The sequence below is a fragment of the Heteronotia binoei genome, chromosome 1, assembly GCF_032191835.1.
Source record: "Heteronotia binoei isolate CCM8104 ecotype False Entrance Well chromosome 1, APGP_CSIRO_Hbin_v1, whole genome shotgun sequence".
NCBI lineage: Eukaryota > Metazoa > Chordata > Lepidosauria > Squamata > Gekkonidae > Heteronotia > Heteronotia binoei.
In genome coordinates, this window is record NC_083223.1 from 263,239,598 (window position 1) to 263,260,499 (window position 20,902).

General features: G+C 50.0%; 1 protein-coding gene across 1 annotated transcript in view; it reads left to right on the plus strand.

Annotated features, from left to right (window-relative positions):
* The first annotated feature begins 366 nt into the window (after positions 1-366).
* The window catches only part of LOC132588193 (palmitoyltransferase ZDHHC3-like), a 33,511-nt gene continuing 12,975 nt past the window's right edge, over positions 367-20,902 (plus strand). The window contains exons 1-4 of the mRNA XM_060260543.1: positions 367-569; positions 3,391-3,479; positions 15,899-15,978; positions 17,550-17,662. Of these exons, the coding sequence (XP_060116526.1) occupies positions 391-569; positions 3,391-3,479; positions 15,899-15,978; positions 17,550-17,662 (461 nt within the window). The 5' untranslated portion in view covers positions 367-390. The remainder of the gene's footprint in view (positions 570-3,390; positions 3,480-15,898; positions 15,979-17,549; positions 17,663-20,902) is intronic.

Here is a 20,902-nt window from a genome sequence, read left to right on the forward strand (position 1 = left end):
AAGGAAGGAAAGGAAGGAAAATAAATGGAGACCAGAGGTGGAAAGAAAGCAACTTTAACTTTAAATGCATTTTCCACGCTGCTGGCTGTCTTGACTTGGAGAAGTGATTTAAAGAGAGAAATGCCTTCTCCGAGCCAGCTGATGGGGTGGTGGGGGCTTCAAGAGCCACCCAATATGTGCAAAAGCACCACATGTGGCTCCCGAGCCAGTTTGGCCACCCACCCCCTGGTCTACAGATTGGCATCGGGCCCCGTCTCCATGGAAACCGGGACACCCAGGAATCTCAGCAGCCACCGCCCGTCGCTTCCGCATCCCCCTCCCTTCTTCCGCGCTGCGATTGGCCGACGGGGAGAGTGGAGGCGGGGCCGGAAGTGGGCGCCGGGGGTTGCCATGGGTGCGGCGGCGGTGGCGGCTGCTGCGGCCGGGGGTCGATGCAGGTGTTGCGGGAAGGAGCGGTGCCAGGCGGACCCGTGCGGGGTCTTGTGCCTCCTGCTCACCTACCTCAGCGTGGGCTACGCCGACTACGTCGTCCTGGAGCATGTCCTGCTGCAGCCGGGGTTCCGGGCTAGGTAGGGCGCTTTGCACACCCTCAGGAGCGCCGCGGCCTTGGAGGGGGCGGGAGGCACTCTGCACATGAACAGGGGCGTTTTGTCTTTAGGTCCGTTTTTGTTTTTTCTTTAAGGCGTGTTTTGTATTATTTTTGCCCTTGGAGAGGAAGGCATCTGCCCTAGTTAAGCTCTTGGGCCCTTTTGAGGGAAGTTTATTCAGCATTGCAATGGGTGAAAAATGCTTGCGTGTGCTCAGGATTGTTTAACTTCTAGAATCTAGATCCCTTTATATTTTTCAAAGCCTGTCTTCTATATGTGCAAAGTTTTGTCCTCTTTGGGACTTCCTGAATGCTGATTTTTTTTTTTGTACTTTGTTTCTTCCTCTGTTAGGGACTCTTAAGCTACTTACGGTATTGTCGTTGCAACAACCCTGTGAGGTGGGTTAGGTTGAGAGTGGGTAACTGGGCCAAGGTCACCTAGTAAATTTACATGACAGTAGGGATTCAAGTTTGGGCCTCCCGGTTTTATTTACTTCATCAGTGGCCCAGATACTTTGCTAATGACACTTGAGCCAGTGCGCCATGCTGGTTCTTTTATCATTAGCGAGGAAAGCATTCTGTACATTCTCAGAGCTGTTGTCGCTTTGGTGGTGCCATCAAGTCGCAGCTGACTCATGGCGATCCCGTCGGGATTTCGAGGCAAGAGACACCCAGGAGTGGTTTACCATGCCCTGCCTCTGTATAGTAATCCTGGATTTCTTTGTGGTTATTCTGCCATCCAAATATTAACCAGGGCCAATCCTGCACAGCAATCCTGGATTTCCTTGGTGTTCTGCCATCCAAGCCTTGACCAGCGCCAGCCCTGTGTAACTTCCAGTATCTAACAAGGTTGGGCTCAGGGCTGTAGCTAGGATTTTAAAAGTCGGGGGGCTTTTTAAAAAGTTGGGGGGCACCCTTTCCCATCCACTGCGGGGCTTTGCCGCTTCTCAGAGCTTTCTGGGGTAGGGACAAAAGCTGGAGGCACTGGAAGTGGCTAAGTCAAGGGAGCCAACCTTAAAACTTTGGAGTCAAGAAGAAGAAGATATTGGATTTATATCCCGCCCTCCACTCCGAAGAGTCTCAGAGCGGCTCACAATCTCCTTTACCTTCCTCCCCGACAACAGACACCCTGTGAGGTGGGAGGGGCTGGAGAGGGCTCTCACAGCAGCTGCCCTTTCAAGGACAACCTCTGCCAGAGCTATGGCTGACCCACGGCCGTTCCAGCAGGTGCAAGTGGAGGAGTGGGGAATCAAACCCGGTTCTCTCAGATAAGAGTCCGCACACTTAACCACTACACCAAGAGACTGCACCTTGCGTGCTAGCAGGGGGGTTCCTTCCATGTCTCTCTCTGTCCCCTTTTTAGCCAGCAGCGCCATCCACCCCCCTCTCCCCAGCCCATTCCACACAGCTTCCTCTGCCTCCCTCCTTTCCACCTGCTGCTTTTGCTGCTTCAGTGCACGGTGCCCTGCTCCGCTCTCCCTGTTCTGGCTGTCACTCATGACAAAAACAATGGCTGCACCCTGGAGGGCCCCCTGGGAGTCAGGGGGGCCCCAGCCTGGAAGCCAGGGGGCAGTACCCCCAAAGCCCCCCCCCCCTGTGGCTGCAGGCCTGGTTGGGCTAGCCTGGGCCATCCAGGTGAGGGCACAGAAACTTTAGGGACTTTGTTTTGTAAAGAAAGATTCTTTCCTCTCCAGAAGAGTTAAAAGACCTTGGCGGATGCTCAGAGTCACTTTGACTGTCGATCTCTTTTTAAAGGACTCATTCCTCCCCCTTTGAAAAGAACTCTTTGTACGCACAAGGGCACTGGCACCCTCGGGCCCTTGAACGGTTACAAGTGTCTTTCCCCCTGCATATGCGTAGCCCTTTCTGTTCTAAAGGACAAAGCGCTGTTCTGCATCTTTGTATCTTAAGCCCTCCCTTGAAAGATTTGTCAGGGCCTGGAAAAGAACTTTGCACGAGCTCAGGAGCCTGTTGACCTTAGGTCCAAAAAACAGGATCTACTAGAAGGGGTGGTGGTGATGGAATGCGATGGAGCTCTGCATGTTGTCACATGTTGACTGTGATCACAGCACACTGAATAATGCACTTTCAATCGACTTCCAGTGCACTTTCCAACTGGATTTTGCCAATTCACACAGTAAAATCCGGTTGGAAAGTGCATTGAAAGTGGATCAAAAGTGCATTATTTAGTGTGTATGATCACAGCTGTTAAGTGACTAAGTTTTCTATCCAAAAGGAGGCAACTCTAATATCACAAGTGCAAGGAGACCTTAGGGTAGAGCCGCAGAGCTTAAGGTGTGGATGTGGATGGGGGTGATTTAATTAGCTGTATGCTAAGTTCTGAAAAACGGCGTGCCACTAATTCCATGTGATAAGTGCAACTTGTGGTTTCTGCTTTTCATACAGCATCTCCCCACCCACCATTCCCAGGTCATAATTTTTTTTAAAGATAGATGTTTCCAAAGACGCTTGTTCAGCACGGTTTTTTTGAAACACAACTCCTCCTAGAGCGCTGCGAAGCTGTTGGGTGCCCCCGAAGTAGCTTCTTGGATCCTGGCCATAAAAATTTATATCCTCCCTTTTCTTCCAGAAAGAAACCCAACGCTGGCTGCATTAGTAAGCTGATCCCTGCTTTGCTTTCAGAATATGCCATTTGCAACCTGATAATAGAAGTTTTAGCGATCATAATGATGATGATGCAGGGATGGAAAGAACTCTCGTCTTTCATGGCATTGGTCCCTGGGAGAATATTGCGGGGGAGGACAGAAAGCTACTGCTGATCTCGTTGCTTCCTTTTGTCGCAGCCTCTGGTGTCCGTTCCACGCCGTGGCATTCAACTTCATTGTCGTCATGCTGCTGGCCAGTCACACGCGGGCTGTCTTTGCAGACCCAGGTAAGTACCTGATCCTTTGTCCCTGGAAATGGAAGGCCACCAGGGCCCTGTCTGTATTGCCACTGGGTCACGCACACAAAAAACATACAAATTTGGTACCTTTCAAAATTATACACAATTATCCTACGGAACTCCTTGCCACAAGATGTGACATTGGAGGCTGTTAGCTTATGTGGGCACGTCCAGAGGCTTGGAACAAACCAGTTCTCTGGCCTGCATGCCACTGGGAGTCTTTAAGCAATGACTGGACTTGTCAGGGATGCTTTAAGCCAGGGGTAGCCAAACTGTGACTTGGGAGCCACATGTGGCTCTTTCACACATATTGTGTGGCTGTTGAAGCCCCGACCACCCCGACAGCCAGGTTGGAGAAGGCATTTCTTTCTTTAAATCACTTCTCTAAGGGGAGGGACGGTGGCTCAGTGGTATAGCATCTGCTTGGTAAGCAGAAGGTCCCAGGTTCAATCCCTGGCATCTCCAACTAAAAGGGGCCCAGGCAAATAGGTGTAAAAAAAAAACTTGTCTTGAGACCCTGGAGAGCTGCTGCCAGTCTGAGTAGACAGTACTGACTTTGATGGACCAAGGGTCTGATTGAGTATAAGGCAGCTTCATATGTTCATATGTTCAAGCCAACTGGTGACTTGGGAAAATGCATTAAAAGTTGCTTTCTTTCCATTTCTCTCCTCCCTCCCCCATCTGTTTTCCTTCCATCCTCCCTCCTGTCTTGTGGCTCTCAAAACATCTGATGTTCATGTCTTGCGACTTTCAAGCATCTGACATTTATTCTATGTGGCTCTGATGTTAAGCAAGTTTGGCCACCCTTGCTCTAGTCTGATCCTGCCTTGAGCAGGGCATTAGACTAGATGGCCTCTGTGGCCCAATTCCAACTCTGTTGATTCTGTGCCATTCACCTGGGGTTGTGGGCCGTGGCTCACACCAGCCTAGAAGACATGCAAGGAGCCATAAGCGGGCCTGCATCGACAGCAGTAGTGCCAAGTCCCCAGTTGGCACTGCCGTTTGCAGCAAGCAACAGGTTGACGTGGCCATGCCCCCACAGCAAGTGGAGCTCGGGGGAGGCCTGATAGGGAAGGGGCAGCCTGGAACCAGCCAAGTCTCACCACTAAGAGCAGGCATGAGGGGAGGAAGTCTTTTAAGGCTGCATAGGCAGCCAGGACAGGAAATGGGTGGGTGGAGTCAGGCAAGCGAAGCCCGAGCTAATTAGGCATCAGCTGCTCCGAGCCTAGGAGGAACCACTGGCAGAACTTGTATACTGGCAGGATGACCTGGAAAGAAGGAAGCAAAGCAAAGCAGGTGAGGGCCCCGCTTGGCAAGGTGGACGACTGGGGAAAGATTGAAACCCCCTCCCATTCTGAGGCCTCGAAGGGCAAATGGGACTTTAATCCACCCCACTGGGCAGTATAGGGGAACTTCAGCGTGGGCAGTTCTGTGGCTGTGGTGTGACATCTGGCACATCAACCGATCCATCCCAGAAGGCCTTAAAAAAGAATTAAACATATGCACAAAGCATATGAATATATGAAGCTGCCTTATACTGAATCAGACCCTTAGTCCATCAAAGTCAGTATTGTCTTCTCAGACTGGCAGCGGCTCTCCAGGGTCTCATACTGAGGTTTTTCACACCTATTTGCCTGGACCCTTTTTTGGAGATGCCAGGGATTGAACCTGGGACCTTCTGCTTCCCAAGCAGATGCTCTACCACTGAGCCATCGTCCCTCCCCATAGGCTTATCTCTAGCTGCTGCGAGTTGTGACTTGCGACACAGAATCTCTGTGTGCAGAGGCAGTAATTCGTTTTGAAAATAAGTGTAGTTTCCAACTTTCAGAGTGTTTTTTCCCCCCACCTTTATGATTGGTCTGTATCATTTGATGTCCATACTGAAGACGGTGGTGGAAAGCACTGTCAGGTTTCAGCTGACTTTGGCTACCTTGCAGGGTTTTCGCAGCCAGAGACAAACGAGTGGTTTGCCATTGCATGCCTTTGCATAGGGACCCTGCTTCTTTGGTGAGCTTTCATCCAAGTACTGATCAGGGCTGACCCTGCTTAGCTTCCAAGATCATCAACATTAGGCATCAGCTCAGGTTATGCTGCAGACAGAGCAAGCCAAAGGTTATGGAACAGAGTGCATGATAGAGGTGGGATTGGAACCAGGGATTCTCACAGTTCACTGTCTAGATCAGGGCTGGCCAAACTGTGGCTCGGGAGCCACCTGTAGCTCTTTCACACATATTGCGTGGCTCTTGAACCTCTCACCAGCCTGTTGGCTGACTCGGAGAAGGCATTTTTCTCTTTAAATCACTTGCCCAAGCCAAGCCAGCTGGCGGCTTGGAGAATGCATTTAAAGTTAAAGTTGCTTTCTTTCCACCTTTCCCTCCCTCCCTCCTCTGATGTTTGTCCTGTGTGGCTCTTATATTACCCACATTTGGCCACCTTTGGTCTAGATCTTGATTGTACCTCCTTTCCTCGCTACAGAGGCAAAGATTCAGAGTAGCCTGGTTTTCCTCCCTTTCTTATGGGCTTCCCAGAGGAGTCCAGTTAGTTCTTATTTGTTTACTGTATTTATAGCTTGCCTTTCTCCCTAGTAGGGACCCAAAGCAGCTTCCATCGTTTTCCTCTCCTCCATCGTATCCTCACAACAACCCTGTGAGGCAGGTTAGGCTGAGAGAGTGTGACTATCTCAAGGCCACCCAGCAGGCTTCCACAGCAGAGTGGGGATTCGAACTTGGATTTCCCAAATCCTAGTCCAACACTTGAACCGCTACAACACCCTTGATCTCATTCTAATCGATGGTCTCTGTTGAGAACGGGATACTGGTCTGAGTCAGCAAGGCAGTTCTTCACGTTCCTAATGCTGCTGGGAGCCCTCCCCTCCCCTTACTTTTTTGCAAAGCCTGAATTAACGTGGGTGTATCCCCCCCCTCCACACCCCAACAAATGAAAGGGCTGCAGACCTGCTGACAGCGGAAGCTGTGATTCTGTGGGCCCTGTTCAGACTCTTAGTCGATGGATTAGGAGTCAAGATGACTGTGAAATCTGATTAGATCAGACGTCTTGATTGCGTCCTGTTCTAAGAGGCTCACGATGAGCTGTTCTAGCACAAGACTTGATCCTGGCACTTAAGAAGCAGTTTGTTCCGTGCCAGGAACAATTCCGAATGCCTGGTGTCCTCCTGCCCCATTAGCAACAGAAAAATGAGTAAAAAGTAGGGGGGCAGGGAATGGGCAGGCGTGGAGTTCTCTCTTGAGGGGAAGGAGGACATCAATATGCTTGGGTTCCTGGAGGCAGGAAGTGGAGTTTACTTTCCGACTCTGGGGGGAAGAGGAGCCCGCCCCTCAGTCTGGAGACTTCCACAGCTGATAGCAGTCCACCACATGTGTCAGACAGAGAGCAAGGCTTCCAGAACCCTACCAACAAACCCAAAATTCCAATCCTTCGGTCTACTTTTCAGCCTACGGCGTGTAGATCTCTTTGCCTCATCAACAAGGGCCAAGACGCCTGGAATTTCTTCAAGACACCGGTGTTAAAAAGCAGAGAAAGTGGAGTCTCTGTTGTCCCCACGACCATCAGGCTGTGTGTCTTTCCCCCAATACCTTTGATTCAGAATGAAACAGGAGAAGGCAGCGTTGATTTGCCTGGCCCCATGTTGGCCCAGGAGGCCTTGGTTTTCCAGCCTGCTGAAATCATCCGTTCAACTTCCATGGCAACTTCCACGATTGCCCAGCATGCTAATTCAGGGTCCCATTCCAACAGTTTAGCTGTACCTGTATGGTTTGTTTCATAGGGTTCTGTAAACCTTGTTCTCTTGTTTGGCGCACACTGTAGACCAGGGGTGGCCAACCTTGCTTAACATAAGAGCCACACGGAATAAACATCAGTTGCCTGAGAGCAACATCACAAGCATCAGATGTTTGAGGGGGAGGGAAGGGGCAGAAAGAAAGCAACTTTAAATGCCTTCTCCAAGCCACTGGCTGGTTTGGAGAAGTGATTTAAAGAGACACATGCCTCCTCCAAGCCGGGCAATGGAATTGTGGGGGCTTCAAGAGCCACACAATATGTGTGAAAGAGCCACATGAGGCTCCTAAGCCACAGTTTGGCCACTCCTGCTGTAGGCTGTTAATCAGCTGCAGAAGTGTCCAGACCAGGGGTGGGGAACAGTGGCTCTCCAGATGTTTTTTTGCCTACAACTCCCATCAGCCTCAGCCAGCATGGCCAATGGCTGGGGCTGATGGGAGTTGTAGGCAAAAAAAAAACGTCTAGAGAACCACTGTTCCCCACCCCTGGTCCAGACCAAAGGATGGGCTGCTCCTCCCCCTGCAGACAGAAAGTGCAATCAGTTTGCTGCCTCCGAGGATTGTGGGGAGAAGAACCCAAATGTGTCAGAGTGTCCTCCTTCCTCTTGAGGAGAAAGAACCTTCCTGGTAAATCCAGCGCTCCTTTCTCTGGATTGCTAGTTTTCCAAAAGTTCACAGGCACCAGGGCATCTTCTGATCAGATCTCTAGGAGTGCAGAGAAACTGGACCCTAAGCGGGACAGGATGCTGGAATTTGCAAGGGGCCATATGTGGCAGTGGGAAATGCTGTCAAGTTGCAGCCAACTTACGGCGACCCCATAGGGCAGTTAGGGAGGGACGGTGGCTCAGTGGTAGAGCATCTGCTTGGGAAGCAGAAGGTCCCAGGTTCAATCCCCGGCATCTCCACTAAAAAAGGGTCCAGGCAAATAGGTGTGAGAAACCTCAGCTTGAGACCCTGGAGAGCCGCTGCCAGTCTTAGACAATATTGACTTTGATGGACCAAGGGTCTGATTCAGTGTAAGGCAGCTTCATATGTTCAGTGGTGGCCGAACTGTGGCCTGAGAGCCACATGTGGCTCTCAAAGCCCCCAGCTTCCCATCAACCAACTTGGAGAAGACATTTCTCTCTCTAAATCAGCCAGCCAGTGGTTTTGAGAATGCATTTAAAGTTTGTTTCCTTCCTTCCCTCCTTCCTTCCTGCCTTGCGGCTCTCAAACATCTGATGTTTATTCTCCGTGGCTCTTACGTTAAGCAAGTTTGGCCACCCCTGCCGTAGAGTTTTCAAGGCAAGAGACTTTCAGTGGTGGTTTGCCTCACCTGGACTTCCTTGGTGGTCTCCTGTCTGAGTACCAACCACGGCTGACCTTGCTTAGCTTCCGAGATCCTGACAAGATCAGACTAGCCTGGACTGTCCGTGTCAGGACAGCCATATATAGGAGCCATCGAGGGTTGCCAATCCCCAGGTGGGGGCAGGGGATCCCCCGATTTGGAGGCCCTCCCCCTGCTTCAGGGTCATCAGAAAGCGGGAGTGGGGAGGGAGATGTCTGCTGGGCACTCCATTATTCCCTATGGAGACCAATTCCCATAGGGTATAATGGAGAATCGATCTACGGGTATCGGGCTGGGGGCTGTGTTTTGAGGTAGAGGCACCAAATTTGCAGTGTAGCATCCAATGCCTATCCCCAAAATACCCTCCAAGTTTCAAAAGGATTGGACCAGGGGGTCCAGTTCTATGAGCCCCCAAATAAGGTGCCTCTATCCTTCATTATTTCCAGTGGAGGGAAGGCATTTAAAGGGTGTGCGGTCCCTTTAAGTGTGATGGCCAGAACTCCCTTCGGAGTCCAGTTGTGCTTGTCACAGCCTTGCTCCTGGCTCCACCCCCAATGTCTTCTGGCTCCACCCCCAAAGTCCACAGATATTTCTTGAATTGGACTTGGCAACCCTAAGTTAGAAGCCATGTTTTTTGGGGGGAGGCATCTCCCGTGCCCAGTATCAGCCCCTTGCTTGTTCTGCAGTGCTATTTTAGCATCTTCAGGCAAAGCAGCTGCAGGATGCTCACGGTCTGGATGGAACTGTTTTTTCCATCTCTGCTCTCCTTGGTTTCCTTGAGAGGGTCATCTTGCCCTGGAAGGGTGCCCTGCGGCCTGCTGCTCTTCAGGGTTGTTTATCCCTGGCAGGGGTGGCGTGGAGGAGAGCCATCAATCATCTTTGCCAGTGGCATTTGGAGCAGTAGCTGAGCTTAACATTATTTAAATTCGACACCCACCCCCTGCTGCTTTTTGCCTTCCAAATGCAAAATCCAAATATTTATCTAGCAAAATGGTCTTTGCTGCGTCACCGAGAGATAGAACATCTCGGCTGCACAATGTGCCTGCATCATTCTTAGTGGTTCATTCTGTTCCTTGGATTTGCTTTTCTCCATAAACTACATTAAATTGGGGGCGGGAGAGAACACTGTGATTCTCCTTAGTTCCTTTGGAAACAGCGCAGGCTTTTTGCTGATTGTTTGTTCTGATTCAGCAAGGCAACTATTGTTAAGCAAGGATCCATCTAACCCAGGGGTTCCCCAGCGTTTTTCAGCTTGCAGACACCTCTGCAATCATGGTAGGCGCACTCACAAAATGGCTACCACTGGAGGTGGAGCCTGGCACAAAATGGCTGCCGCAACTCAACATATGTGAACGTATGAAGCTTCCTTATACTGAATCAGACCCTGGGTCCATCAACATCAGTATTGTCTACTCAGACTGACAGCAGCTCTCCAGGGTCTCAAGCTGAGGTTTTTCACACCTATTTCCTGGACCCATTTTAGTTGGAGATGCCGGGGATTGAACCTGGGACCTTCTGCTTACCAAGCAGATGCTCTACCACTGAGCCACTGTCCCTCCCCAGTTCTTTGGGGTGATGATGGAGGATGGGGATTCTGCTCTTCTCGGGGATCTGGATCTCAGTCCTCCTCGATTGAGGTCAGAACCATAAGCAGTGAGGATATCCCGGGGGGGAGGGGAGGGGTGGCCGACCTGAACTTCAGGCCGTGCAAAAGACCACCCCCCCCCTCCAGCTCACCCTCAATCATGCAGTGAAGAGCCCTGTGCTGTGAACTTCTGCCAAAGCAACATTTTTTAAAAAATCTGCACAAGCAATTGACTGCAGTGGTCAGACAGAATCCTTGCTGGAGCAAAGCCCCTCATGGCCCTGCCCACTTTTCAAAACATGTGGTGGACACAGGCACCACGTTGGGGACCCCTGATCTACCCAACAGGATGCTCCATGATCAGTTCCTAGTTGTGGCCAACCAGATGCCTCTCAGAAGCCCACCCGAATGGCCTGAAGGCAACAGCCCACCCATGTTGTTTGAACTTGGTATCTGTTGCACAGAGGTGTAATGGTTCTAAATAGAGAGGCTCTGTTTCTATCTGTGATAGTTAAAATTGCTTTCCTTCCTTCCTTCCTTCCTTCCTTCCTTCCTTCCTTCCTTCCTTCCTTCCTTCCTTCCTTCCTTCCTTCCTTCCTTCCTTCCTTCCTTCCTTCCTTCCTTCCTTCCTTCCTTCCTTCCTTCCTTCCTTCCTTCCTTCCCTCAAACATCTGACATTTATTCTATATGGCTCTTATGTTAAGCAGGTTTGGCCACCCCTGCCATAGAGTTTTCAAGGCAAGAGACGTTTATGAGGTAGTTTGCCGTTTTCCTGCCTCTGTGTTGCACTTGCAACCCTGGACTTCTTCGGAGGTCTCCCATCCAAATCATAGCTAGGAGCAATTCTGCTTAGCTTCCAAGATCTGATGAGATCGGGCCGGGGTGGGCCATCCAGGTCAGAATTTTTGAGGAGGAGGGCAGTGGTGGTAATTTTTAAAAATGTAAGTGTAAATGTTGATGGATTTAAAAAAAAGAGGTTAAGCTGTTACCAGCACAGAATCATTTTGAGCCTCAGTGGAAAAAGAGTCCACAAACACATTCAATAAATAATGAGCCGTTAATGGAGACTGTTCAAGACAGATAGCTTTGTTGGTTTGGCTGTAGCAGTAAACAAGAGCCAAGAGTCCAGTAGCACCTTAAAGACAAACAAAATTTGTGACAGAGCTGGAGCTTTCGTGATTCACTGCTCGCTTCTTCAGATACTTGAAGATGTCTGCCCTCACTGCCCTTCCCATCTGCTGCCCACAGTAAGCCTTCTGGGGCAGAGACAATGCATCCTCTTGGACTGAATCCAGACCTAGGTTTCCTGTCTCATTACCAGTGCTGATTTCTCCATGCCTGCTACCTCTCGGCATAACCGTACCTAATTCAGTCATGTTTGCTAATGTCATTCTCCTACTATTGTCATTCAGCCTCTGAAATCACTCAGATATAAGGATAGATGGACTCACATTCCAGAAGTGAGCAGTGCCTCTTGAAAGTTCATACCCTCCCAGAAATGTTGTTGGTCTTTAAGGTGCTTCAAGACTCTTGCTCTTTTCTACTGCTAATGAATCTTTGTACAGTAGGCTCTCATTTAAAAAGAAAGTAAGAGAAGAAAGTTTCTATCATAATATGAATTAGAGGTGGGGGAAGACGAAGAAGAAGTCTGTAGTTTTATACCCCGCCTTTCTCTCTGAATCAGAGTCTCAAAGCACCTTACAACCCCCTTTATCTTCTTCCCCCACAACAGACACCCTGTGAAGTAGGTGGGGCTGAGAGAGCTCTCACAGAAGCTGCCCTTTCAGGAACAACTCCTGCCAGAGCTATGGCTGACCCAAGGCCATTCCAGCAGATGCAAGTGGAGGAGTGGGGAATCAACCCTGGTTCTCCCAGATAAGAGTCTGCGCACTTAACCACTACACCAGACTGGAAACCCTAAGGGAGAAGGGGATTAGATATGTTGAAAGCTCACTTCCTGCATTTAGAATGACATCAGGATGCCCCTGTGTGTGTGCCAAATAATGGAAGGGTGTTTTTTGAAAAAAAATCAGCCCTGAACCCGGTGGTGTAAACTGTGAGATGTACAATAACGTAGGTAAGCTGAGGGATAGTGCAGAAGATTCATTATTACCTAATGCAGCGGTCCCCAACCTTTTTGGCACCAAGGATCGGTTTTGTGGAAGACAATTTTTCCACAGACCGAAGGGGGGGTGCATGGTTTTGGGATGATACAATTGTGAACTTTATTTTGGTGTGGTGGTGAAGTGTGCGGACTGTTATCTGGGAGAACTGGGTTTGATTCCCCACTCCTCCATTTGCAGCTGCTGGAATGGCGTTGGGTTGGCCATAGCTCTCACAGGAGTTGTCCTTGAAAAGGCAGCTTCTGGGGAGAACTTTCTCAGTCCCACCCACCTCACAGGGTGTCTTGTGGGGGAGGAAGATAAAGGAGATTGTGAGCCACTCTGAGATTTTGAGTGGAGGGCAGGATTTAAATCCAATGTCGTCTTCTTACTACATTGTAATATATAATGAAATAATTATACAACTCACGGCCCAGTTGCTAGCAGGCCACGAACCAGTACCGGTCCATGGACTGGGTGTTGGGGATCCCTGACCTAATGTATCCAAAGCCAGACAATCACATTCGCTTCCAGTAGATCTAAGAAGGCAAACTTTATCCTAAAAAGGAAAGATATGAACTTTTTTTGGGGGGGGGGGTAAGGGAAAGCGTGAGATGCATTTCTGAACTCATAGCTGGGTTTCCTTGTGTGTTTGTTTAATGTACTAAAGGAAGCATCAGGAGCAGAAACTGGGCCTGTGACTTCTACACACTATACCCTGATTTATTCAGGGGTGGGTGGTGGGTGGGATTCTGGACGGGTGGGAGGACACTCAGTAGTGGAAAGTGCTGTCAGGTTACAGCTGACTTAGGGCAACCGCATAGGGCTTTCAAGGCAAGAGGTGATTAGAGGTGGTTTGCCGTTGCCTGCCTCTGCGTCATGACCCTGCTATTCCTTGGAGGTCTCCCATCCGAAGACTAGTCGGCACCAACCCTGCTTAGCTTGTCAGATCTGATGAGGTCAGGGCTATCCAGGTAAGGCAACAGAACTTTCACAGACACGTAGAATCGGAAGGGACCTCCAGGGTCATCTAGTCCAACCCCCTGCATGATCCTTTCTGTCGTAGAACAAGGGACACAGATCCGCAGAACACAGACTGCAGTTCCGGCTGGCCTAGTGTCAGGGCGTGTGGCCTAATATGCAAATAAGAACATAAGAGAAGCCATGTTGGATCAGGCCAGTGGCCCATCCAGTCCAACACTCTGTGTCACACAGTGGCCAATATATATGTGTGTGTGTGTATCGCTGCCCTCATTAATCGCTGGAGAAGCCCACGCCACCCTTCCTCCACTACTTATGTGATATTGGATGGCTGGTCTTTTGACTGGGGGTGGGTGGCTCTGGAGAGCCCCAGGTGAGCGAGGCCTGCTTGGGCTGGCTGGATCTGGATCTGGGAATGGGGAATTCATTGCTTCCTTTGCAAAAAAAGTGTCCCATTAGATAAAGTTTTCTGGGGTGTGTTAATTTCTCTTTCCTGTCCCCTGTCCTGGGCTGCTGAAAAGGAAGGGGCAAGGGAAGTGAAATTCCAGGGGTCCTGGTTGCCCTTGGGGGCCTCTGCAACTGGGCAGATCATGTGATTTGCTTTGTTTGGGGGGTGAGGGGGGTTAGACCTGAATGGATGTCCCATGGCGGCTCTTTGCAGAGCTCCCACTCAGTTCTGCCTGTCTTTTATTTGTTATATTTGCTTCTTGGTCCTCTGAGCCCTCTCCTCTCCTCCTCCTCTCCACTCTCCCTTGGCATCCCAGTTTATCTTTTGCAGCAGTTAAAAAAAAAATCAAAAATTGCAAAGCTGGTGAAAGACTCTGTTTGTCCATGAAATTAGGAGCTGCGGGGCTTTCCCTCAGGCTTACAAACAGAGGGCCAAATTATATGAGGGATCTCCCCAGCTTCTTTGGTTGGCCACAAAGCCCCACCAGTCTGCCCACTGTGGGAATGATAGAACTGGAAGGGGCCATACGGTCCGTGTAGTCCAACCCCACAGTGGGGGATGAGCCTAGACCAGAGCATCCCTGGCGAAGGACCACAGATCTGCAGGTTCATCCTAGAGCAGGGGTGGCCAAACTTGCTTAACTTAAGAGCCACATAGAATAAACAGATGTTTGAGAGCTGCAAGGAAGGAACAATATAGATGGAGGGAGGGAGTGGTGGAAAGAAAGCAACTTCAACTTTAAATGCCTTCTCCAAGCCAGCCAATAGGGCGGTGGAGGCTTCAGGAGCCACACAATATGTGTGAAAGAGCCACAGTTTGGCCAAGCCTGTCCTAGAGCATCTCTGGCAAAGGATCACAAATCTTTTTGCGCCTGTTGTGGGAGACACAGGAGCTCTAAGGAGCCCTTAAAGATCAAGAAAATGGGATGGGAGGAAAAGGTTAAAAGCCCCCTTCCCTCCAGATTGGAGATAGACTAGGTGTTGGTTGCAGCTGCTGTTTACCATTAAGAACATGCTTCAGGTGATCAGTTCACAGATCTCTCAGTATCTTGTCCAGTTGGGCACTAAACACTGAAATATCCAAAGAAAAGGAGTAGAGTGGGATCAGTCTGAAGGTGCATGCACAAAACAAAGATTTGGGTGGTGCAGTTGTGGGGGAAAGGTAGGCCATAAGCATTTCAAATGAAGGTGTCAATCAATGTTGTATCCACTTGGGCATCGAGGTGTCCTTCCCTAACTGGTATTGGTGGTGCTCAGCCGCTCTTACTTGTCTGCCAGGTCAACAGATGCCAGACTGAACTTCCCTTGTCCTGATGGGGCGGTGGCCTCTATAAAGTGCCCTCGGCACTGATATTAAGTGCCTTGAGCTCTCACAGCAGGATCGAAGATAAACCATAATAAACAATCAGAGCTGCCAAGAGGAGAGTGAGAAGCAGGGTATGCCAGGTTGTGTGCAGAAGAAGACTGTAGATTTATACCCTGCCCTTCTCTCTGAATCAGAGTCTCAGAATGGCTTACAATCTCCTTTACCTTCCTCCCCCACAAAGACGCCATGTGAGGTAGGTGGGGCTGAGAGAGCTTTCCCAAAGCTGCCCTTTCAAGGACAGAGCCTTGGAGCGGCCTACAATCTCCTTTCCCTTCCTCCCCTACAACAGACACCTTGTAAGCAGTGTTCCCTCTAAGCTGAGTTAGTGTGAGCTAGCTCAGTTTTTTAAACTCTAGCTCACACATTTTTGTCTTAGCTCAGGAAAAATGGCCCCAGAGCAAACTAATTTATATGGCAGCTCGCAATTTTAATGCCAGTGGCTCACAAAGTAGAATTTTTGCTCACAAGACTCCACAGCTTAGAGGGAGTATTGCCTGTAAGGTAGGTGGGGCTGAGAGAGCTCTCCCAGAAGCTGCCCTTTCAAGGACAGCTCTGCAAGATCTATGGCTGACCCAAGGCCATTCAGCAGCTGCAAGCGGAGGAGTAGGGAATCAAACCCGGTTCTCCCAGATAAAAGTCTGCATATTTAACTCCACCAAACTGGCTCTCTCGCTTGTCAGTAGGTTAGGGACGCATCTAACCCCCCTCCCTTTTATTTTTCTGGGTTGTTTGCCTAGCAGTGGCCAAAGCAGCCTGCGAGGAGAATGCAATTTATGGAGGGATCTGACCTCTGCTCCTTTTTCAGGCATGGTCCCACTCCCCGACACTGCCATTGACTTCTCTGACCTCCGGAGCAGCAGCGGCTCATCCCACAAGAGCAGCCGGGTGAGTCATCAACTCCCACATCGGGCAAGGGTTCCCTGCAAAGGCTGCCAAGCCGCTGTCTGCAGAGCCAGGCCATAGGTCTGTGTGGCACAGCGACGGCTCTCTTGAGGGCTCAGGCACGTGCCTTCCCAAGATCCCCTGGGGATGCTGAAGAGAGAGCCTGAGTCTGTGTGCGGAGCATGTGCTCTGCCACCAAGTTCTCTCCCTCCCCGATGCTCGCTCCCATTGGGCATCGTCTGTGGGGTATCCATGGGACCTTGGTGGAGCTCAGACCCTTCTTCTGGGAAGGTTGTTGCCTTAGAGGTTCTGCATCAGAAACCTCTTGTTGAGCCAAGGGAGCAAGTTGGTTACAACCATGAATGTTTGCAGAGGTTCCTCCCTCCCTCCCTTCGACATGGAGGATATTCAGGGAGGTGGCTAAAAAAACCCTGACCTGTCCTCCTGACTGCTGGTATTCCAAAGAAATGTCCCATTGAAGTACTTGCCAGAGTCCGTCCTGCGTGGCTTCTAAGATCTGATGAGATTGGGCTTGCCTGGGCTATCCAGGTCATGGCTGGTTTTCCTCTTTCTTAACACATACACTGTATTTAATTATTCCTTTTTTTTTGTTTGTTTGGATGCCCCTCCATGCGTAGCAGTCTCCTGCTTGTAGAAAGCTAGCACATCAGGAATAATAGTTCTAGATTTCTTGACATGTCATTTCTCTCATTGCATGGAGGTATTTTCCCCCGTCGAAGAGTTGAGAACATAAGAGTCCTGCTGGATCAGACCAGGGCTCCATGTAGTCCAGCCATCCTGTCTCACACAGTGGCCAGCCAGTTCCTCTGGAGGGCCAACAACAGGGCAGAGAGGCCAAGGCCTTTCCCTCATAAGAACATAAAAAGAGCCCTGATGGATCAGACCAGTGAGGGTCCATCTAGTCCAGCAATCTGTCTCACACAGTGGCCTCAACCAGCTCCTCTGGAGGGCCAACAACACGGCAGAGAGGCTGAGGCCTTCCCCTCATAAGAACATCAGAAGAGCCCTGATGGATCAGACCAGTGAGGGTCCATCTAGTCCAGCCTCCTGTCTCACACAGTGGCCTTGACCAGTTCTTCTGGAGGGCCAGCAACAGGGCAGAGAGGCCGAGGCCTTCCCCTCATAAGAACATCAGAAGAGCCCTGCTGGATCAGACCAATGAGGGTCCATCTAGTCCAGCATCCTGTCTCACACAGTGGCCAGCCAGCTCCTCTGGAGGCCCAACAACAGGGCAGAGAGTCCAAGGCTTTTCCCTCATAAGAGCATAAGAAGAGCTCTAATGGATCAGACCAGTGATCCATCTAGTCCAGCATCCTGTCCCGTACAGTGGCCAACCAGTTGCTCTGGAGGGCCAGTGATAGGGCAGAGAGACCAAGGCCTTCCCCTGCTGTTGCATCCTGGCTCTAGGTTTCCAGAGGTTCAGCAAGGAGAGGTTTTGCCTATAGTGGTGCAGCCTAGGTACAGGTTTACTCCGCAGTGAGAATTAGGCTTTAGTCAGTGAATGGCCAAGGGACCTTTGGTCCCATAGTATCTTTCCTTCGTGTCTCTCCCAGAATAACGAGGACTGGACGGTGTGCAACCGCTGCGAGACGTACCGACCGCCTAGGGCTCACCACTGCCGCGTCTGCCACCGCTGTGTGCGCCGCATGGATCATCACTGCCCGTGGTGAGTTTCCTCACAGCTTTGAGGCAGGGGAGGACAAGCAGCCTTCCGATTTGCAGGCCTGAAAGTTCGGAAAGAGGGGGGGATCTTCACCAAGAGGAGTGTGGCAGCGAACGTCTGGAAGGAGACAGCCAAAATCCTCCGAGGCGTTCTTTTGTAAGAACAGCCCTGCTGAATCAGATCGGCGGTCCATCTAGTTCAGCATCCTGTCCCACACAGTAGCCAAGCAGTTTCTTTAGAGATCCAAAAGAGAGCATAGAGACCAAAGCTTTCCCCTAATGTTGATTGTGGTACTGGAATTCAGAGGCTGACTCCCTCTGACTGCGGAGGTTCCCTTTAGTCACCAGGGCTAGTCGCCACTGATGGACCTCTCCTCCATAATTCCTGTCAAATCCCCTTTTAAAGCTGTCTATGCCTGTGGCCATCAATACATCCTCTGGCAACGAATTCCACATTGGAATCACTCTCTGTGTAAAGTAGGATTTCTTTTTTGTCTGTCCTGAACCTTCTGCCCATCAGCTTCATTGGATGCCCTCAGGTTCTAGTACAGGGGTGGTCAAACTTGCTTAACATAGAATAAATGTCAGATGTTTGAGAGCCACAAGACATGGATGCCAGCTGTTGGAGAGTCACCAGGAAGGAAGGAAGGAAGATATTGAGGGGAGGGAGAGGTGGAAGGAAAGCAAATTTAACTTTAAATGTATTCTCTAAGCTGCTGGCTGGCTTGGCTTGGAGAAGTGATTTAAAGAGAGAAATGCCTTCTCCAAGCTGGGCTTTGAGAGCCACACAATATGTGTGAAAGAGCTGCGTGTGGCTCCCGAGCCACAGTTTGGTCACCCACCCGGATCACAGGGTGTCTTTTGTGGGGGAGGAAGATAAAGTAGCCACTCTGAGATTCAGAATATATACCCAATGTCATCGTCTTCTTCCCTTGGGGAGGAAGGGGGGAGAGGGAGAGCTTGCTTTGCCAGTCGCACAGCAGAGCTACTGAGCCAAGCCTCTCTTCTACTAACTGAGGCTCCTCCCTCTCCTTGGGGAGGGAAGGAAAGAGCCAGAGCTTGCTTTGCCCAGTTCCCTGGATCGCACAGGAGAGGTACAAAGAAAGCACCTTTAAGACCAATAAGTGCTAATGTTCGAAGCATGTTTTATTTTTAGCTTTTAAAAAACCTTTGTGAAGTTTATATCTCTTGCTACTCGGCATTACATTTAATGACGTCTGTGGTCCGGTCCAACGAGGTCTCATTTACATCAGATCTGACCCTCATAACAAATGAGTTCAATGCCTCTAGTTATAAGATGTTATTTTCCTTTCGTTAAAGAAGTGGTCAGTCAGGTGGTGGCTAATTACAGGCCAGTCTTGAACCAGCCTGTTTTTGAGGAAAGTGGTCAAGGTGGTCGGTCAACTCTGTGGCTTCCATTGTGACCCACCCAGCCTTGACCCCTTTTCAGTCTGGCTTCAGGCCTGCCTTCGGAACTGAGACGGGCTTGGTTGCTCCAGCGGACCGTCTCCACTTGCAGGCTGACAAAGATACGCTCCTTTGTTAATATGATTTGATCTCTCAGCAGCCTTTGATAACGGCCAACCACTTGATATTATTGAAGTGCCTGGAAACCGGAGAGGGTTAGAGGCGGAACGCTCGAGTGGTTTGGTGCTTTTTCCATTTGGCAAGAGTTTGGCAAGTTGCCGCCAGGGGCTCGTAAGTGTGCCCATGTGGGATTTATCCCGCAGCATTCCACAGTGTTCCGGGCCCGTGTTTTTCAGTATTTCCGTGAAACTTTTAAGAGAGATCATCCATCACTTTGGAGTCTCAGCCACACAGTCACAGAATCTTTATTGGCATAACAACAGTAGCAAATCAAGGAAGTGGAAGAAACGTTGGTTAATTTAACGTTCTAAACAAGGGGTGCTGAACTCATTTGTTATGAGGGCCGGATCTGACATAAATGAGACCTTGTCGGGCCGGGCCATGTCGGGCCGGGCCATACGTGTACCTATTTAAGATTAGGGTAGCAGAGATATAAACTTTATAAAGGACACAAACACAATTAAAGATTTTTTTAAAAAAACCTTAATATAAAACATGCTTAAAACATTAGCAGCCATTGGTCTTAAAGGTGCTTTCTTTGTATCTCTCCCATGGGATCCAGGGAACTGGGCAAAGGAAGCTCTGGCTCTTTCCTTTTTCCCTAGAGGACCAGGAGGGGAAGAAGCCTAAGCCAATAGAAGGAAGGGAGGCTTGGCTCAATAACTCTGCTGTGGGGTTGAGAGAGTCTGGCAAACCAAATTCTGCCTCCCACAAATGTTCCCTCTAAGCTGCAGAGTCTCGTGAGCAAAATTTCTACTTTGTGAGCTACTGGCATTAAAGCTGTGAGCTACTGCATAATTTAGTTTGCTCGGGGGCCATTTTTCCTGAGCTAAGACAAAAATGTGTGAGCTGGAGGCCAAAAATCTGTGAGCTAGCTCACACTAACTCAGCTTAGAGGGAACACTGCCTCCCGCCCCTTCCTCCCCATGTATTGCTCAACCTAGAGGTGGCAGCCCTATCAGAAGTGGCCATCTCTGTCCCAGGCCAGTGTCTGTCTCCTGAGAGCAAGACGCTGAAGGTGAACAGCTAAAGTTGAAACCAGGCGAGATGGAGGAGATGCTGGTTGGCAAGGCCGGTGCTCTTGAGGGGGTTGTGCTTCCCAATTTTGATGGAGCAATCTTTAGCTACAAAGACTTACGCAGTGCAAAAACCGATTCCCTTCTCGAACTCACGGCTAACACATCCCTGCCGCAGTAACCCAGCGAGTAGATTGTTGAAAACGAGCGGCAGGTTTAGAACAGATAAAAGGAAGCACTTCTTCACCCAGAGAGTAATGAACACGTGGAATTCACTGCCGCAGGAAGTGGTGGCTTCAAGAGGGGATTGGAGAATCATGATGGAGCAGAGGGTCCATCTGTGGCTATTAGCCAGAAGGTATACATGGAACACTTCTGGTGCAGTGATGCTCTGTATTCTAGTGCTTGGGGGGGCAATGGTGGGGGGGGGGCTTCTGGAGTTCTGGTGCTGCTGGTGGACCACCTGATGGCCCCTTGGCTTTGGCCACTGTGTGACACCGAGTGTTGGACTGGATGGGCCATTTATGTCCTTATATAAACACTGTGCCTGCGGCTGCCCTTGAAGACAACCTGGTAACTTTGTTATCTGGAGCCAGCCACTGTGGCTTGGATGAATGTGGTCTTATAAACCTTACATTGGG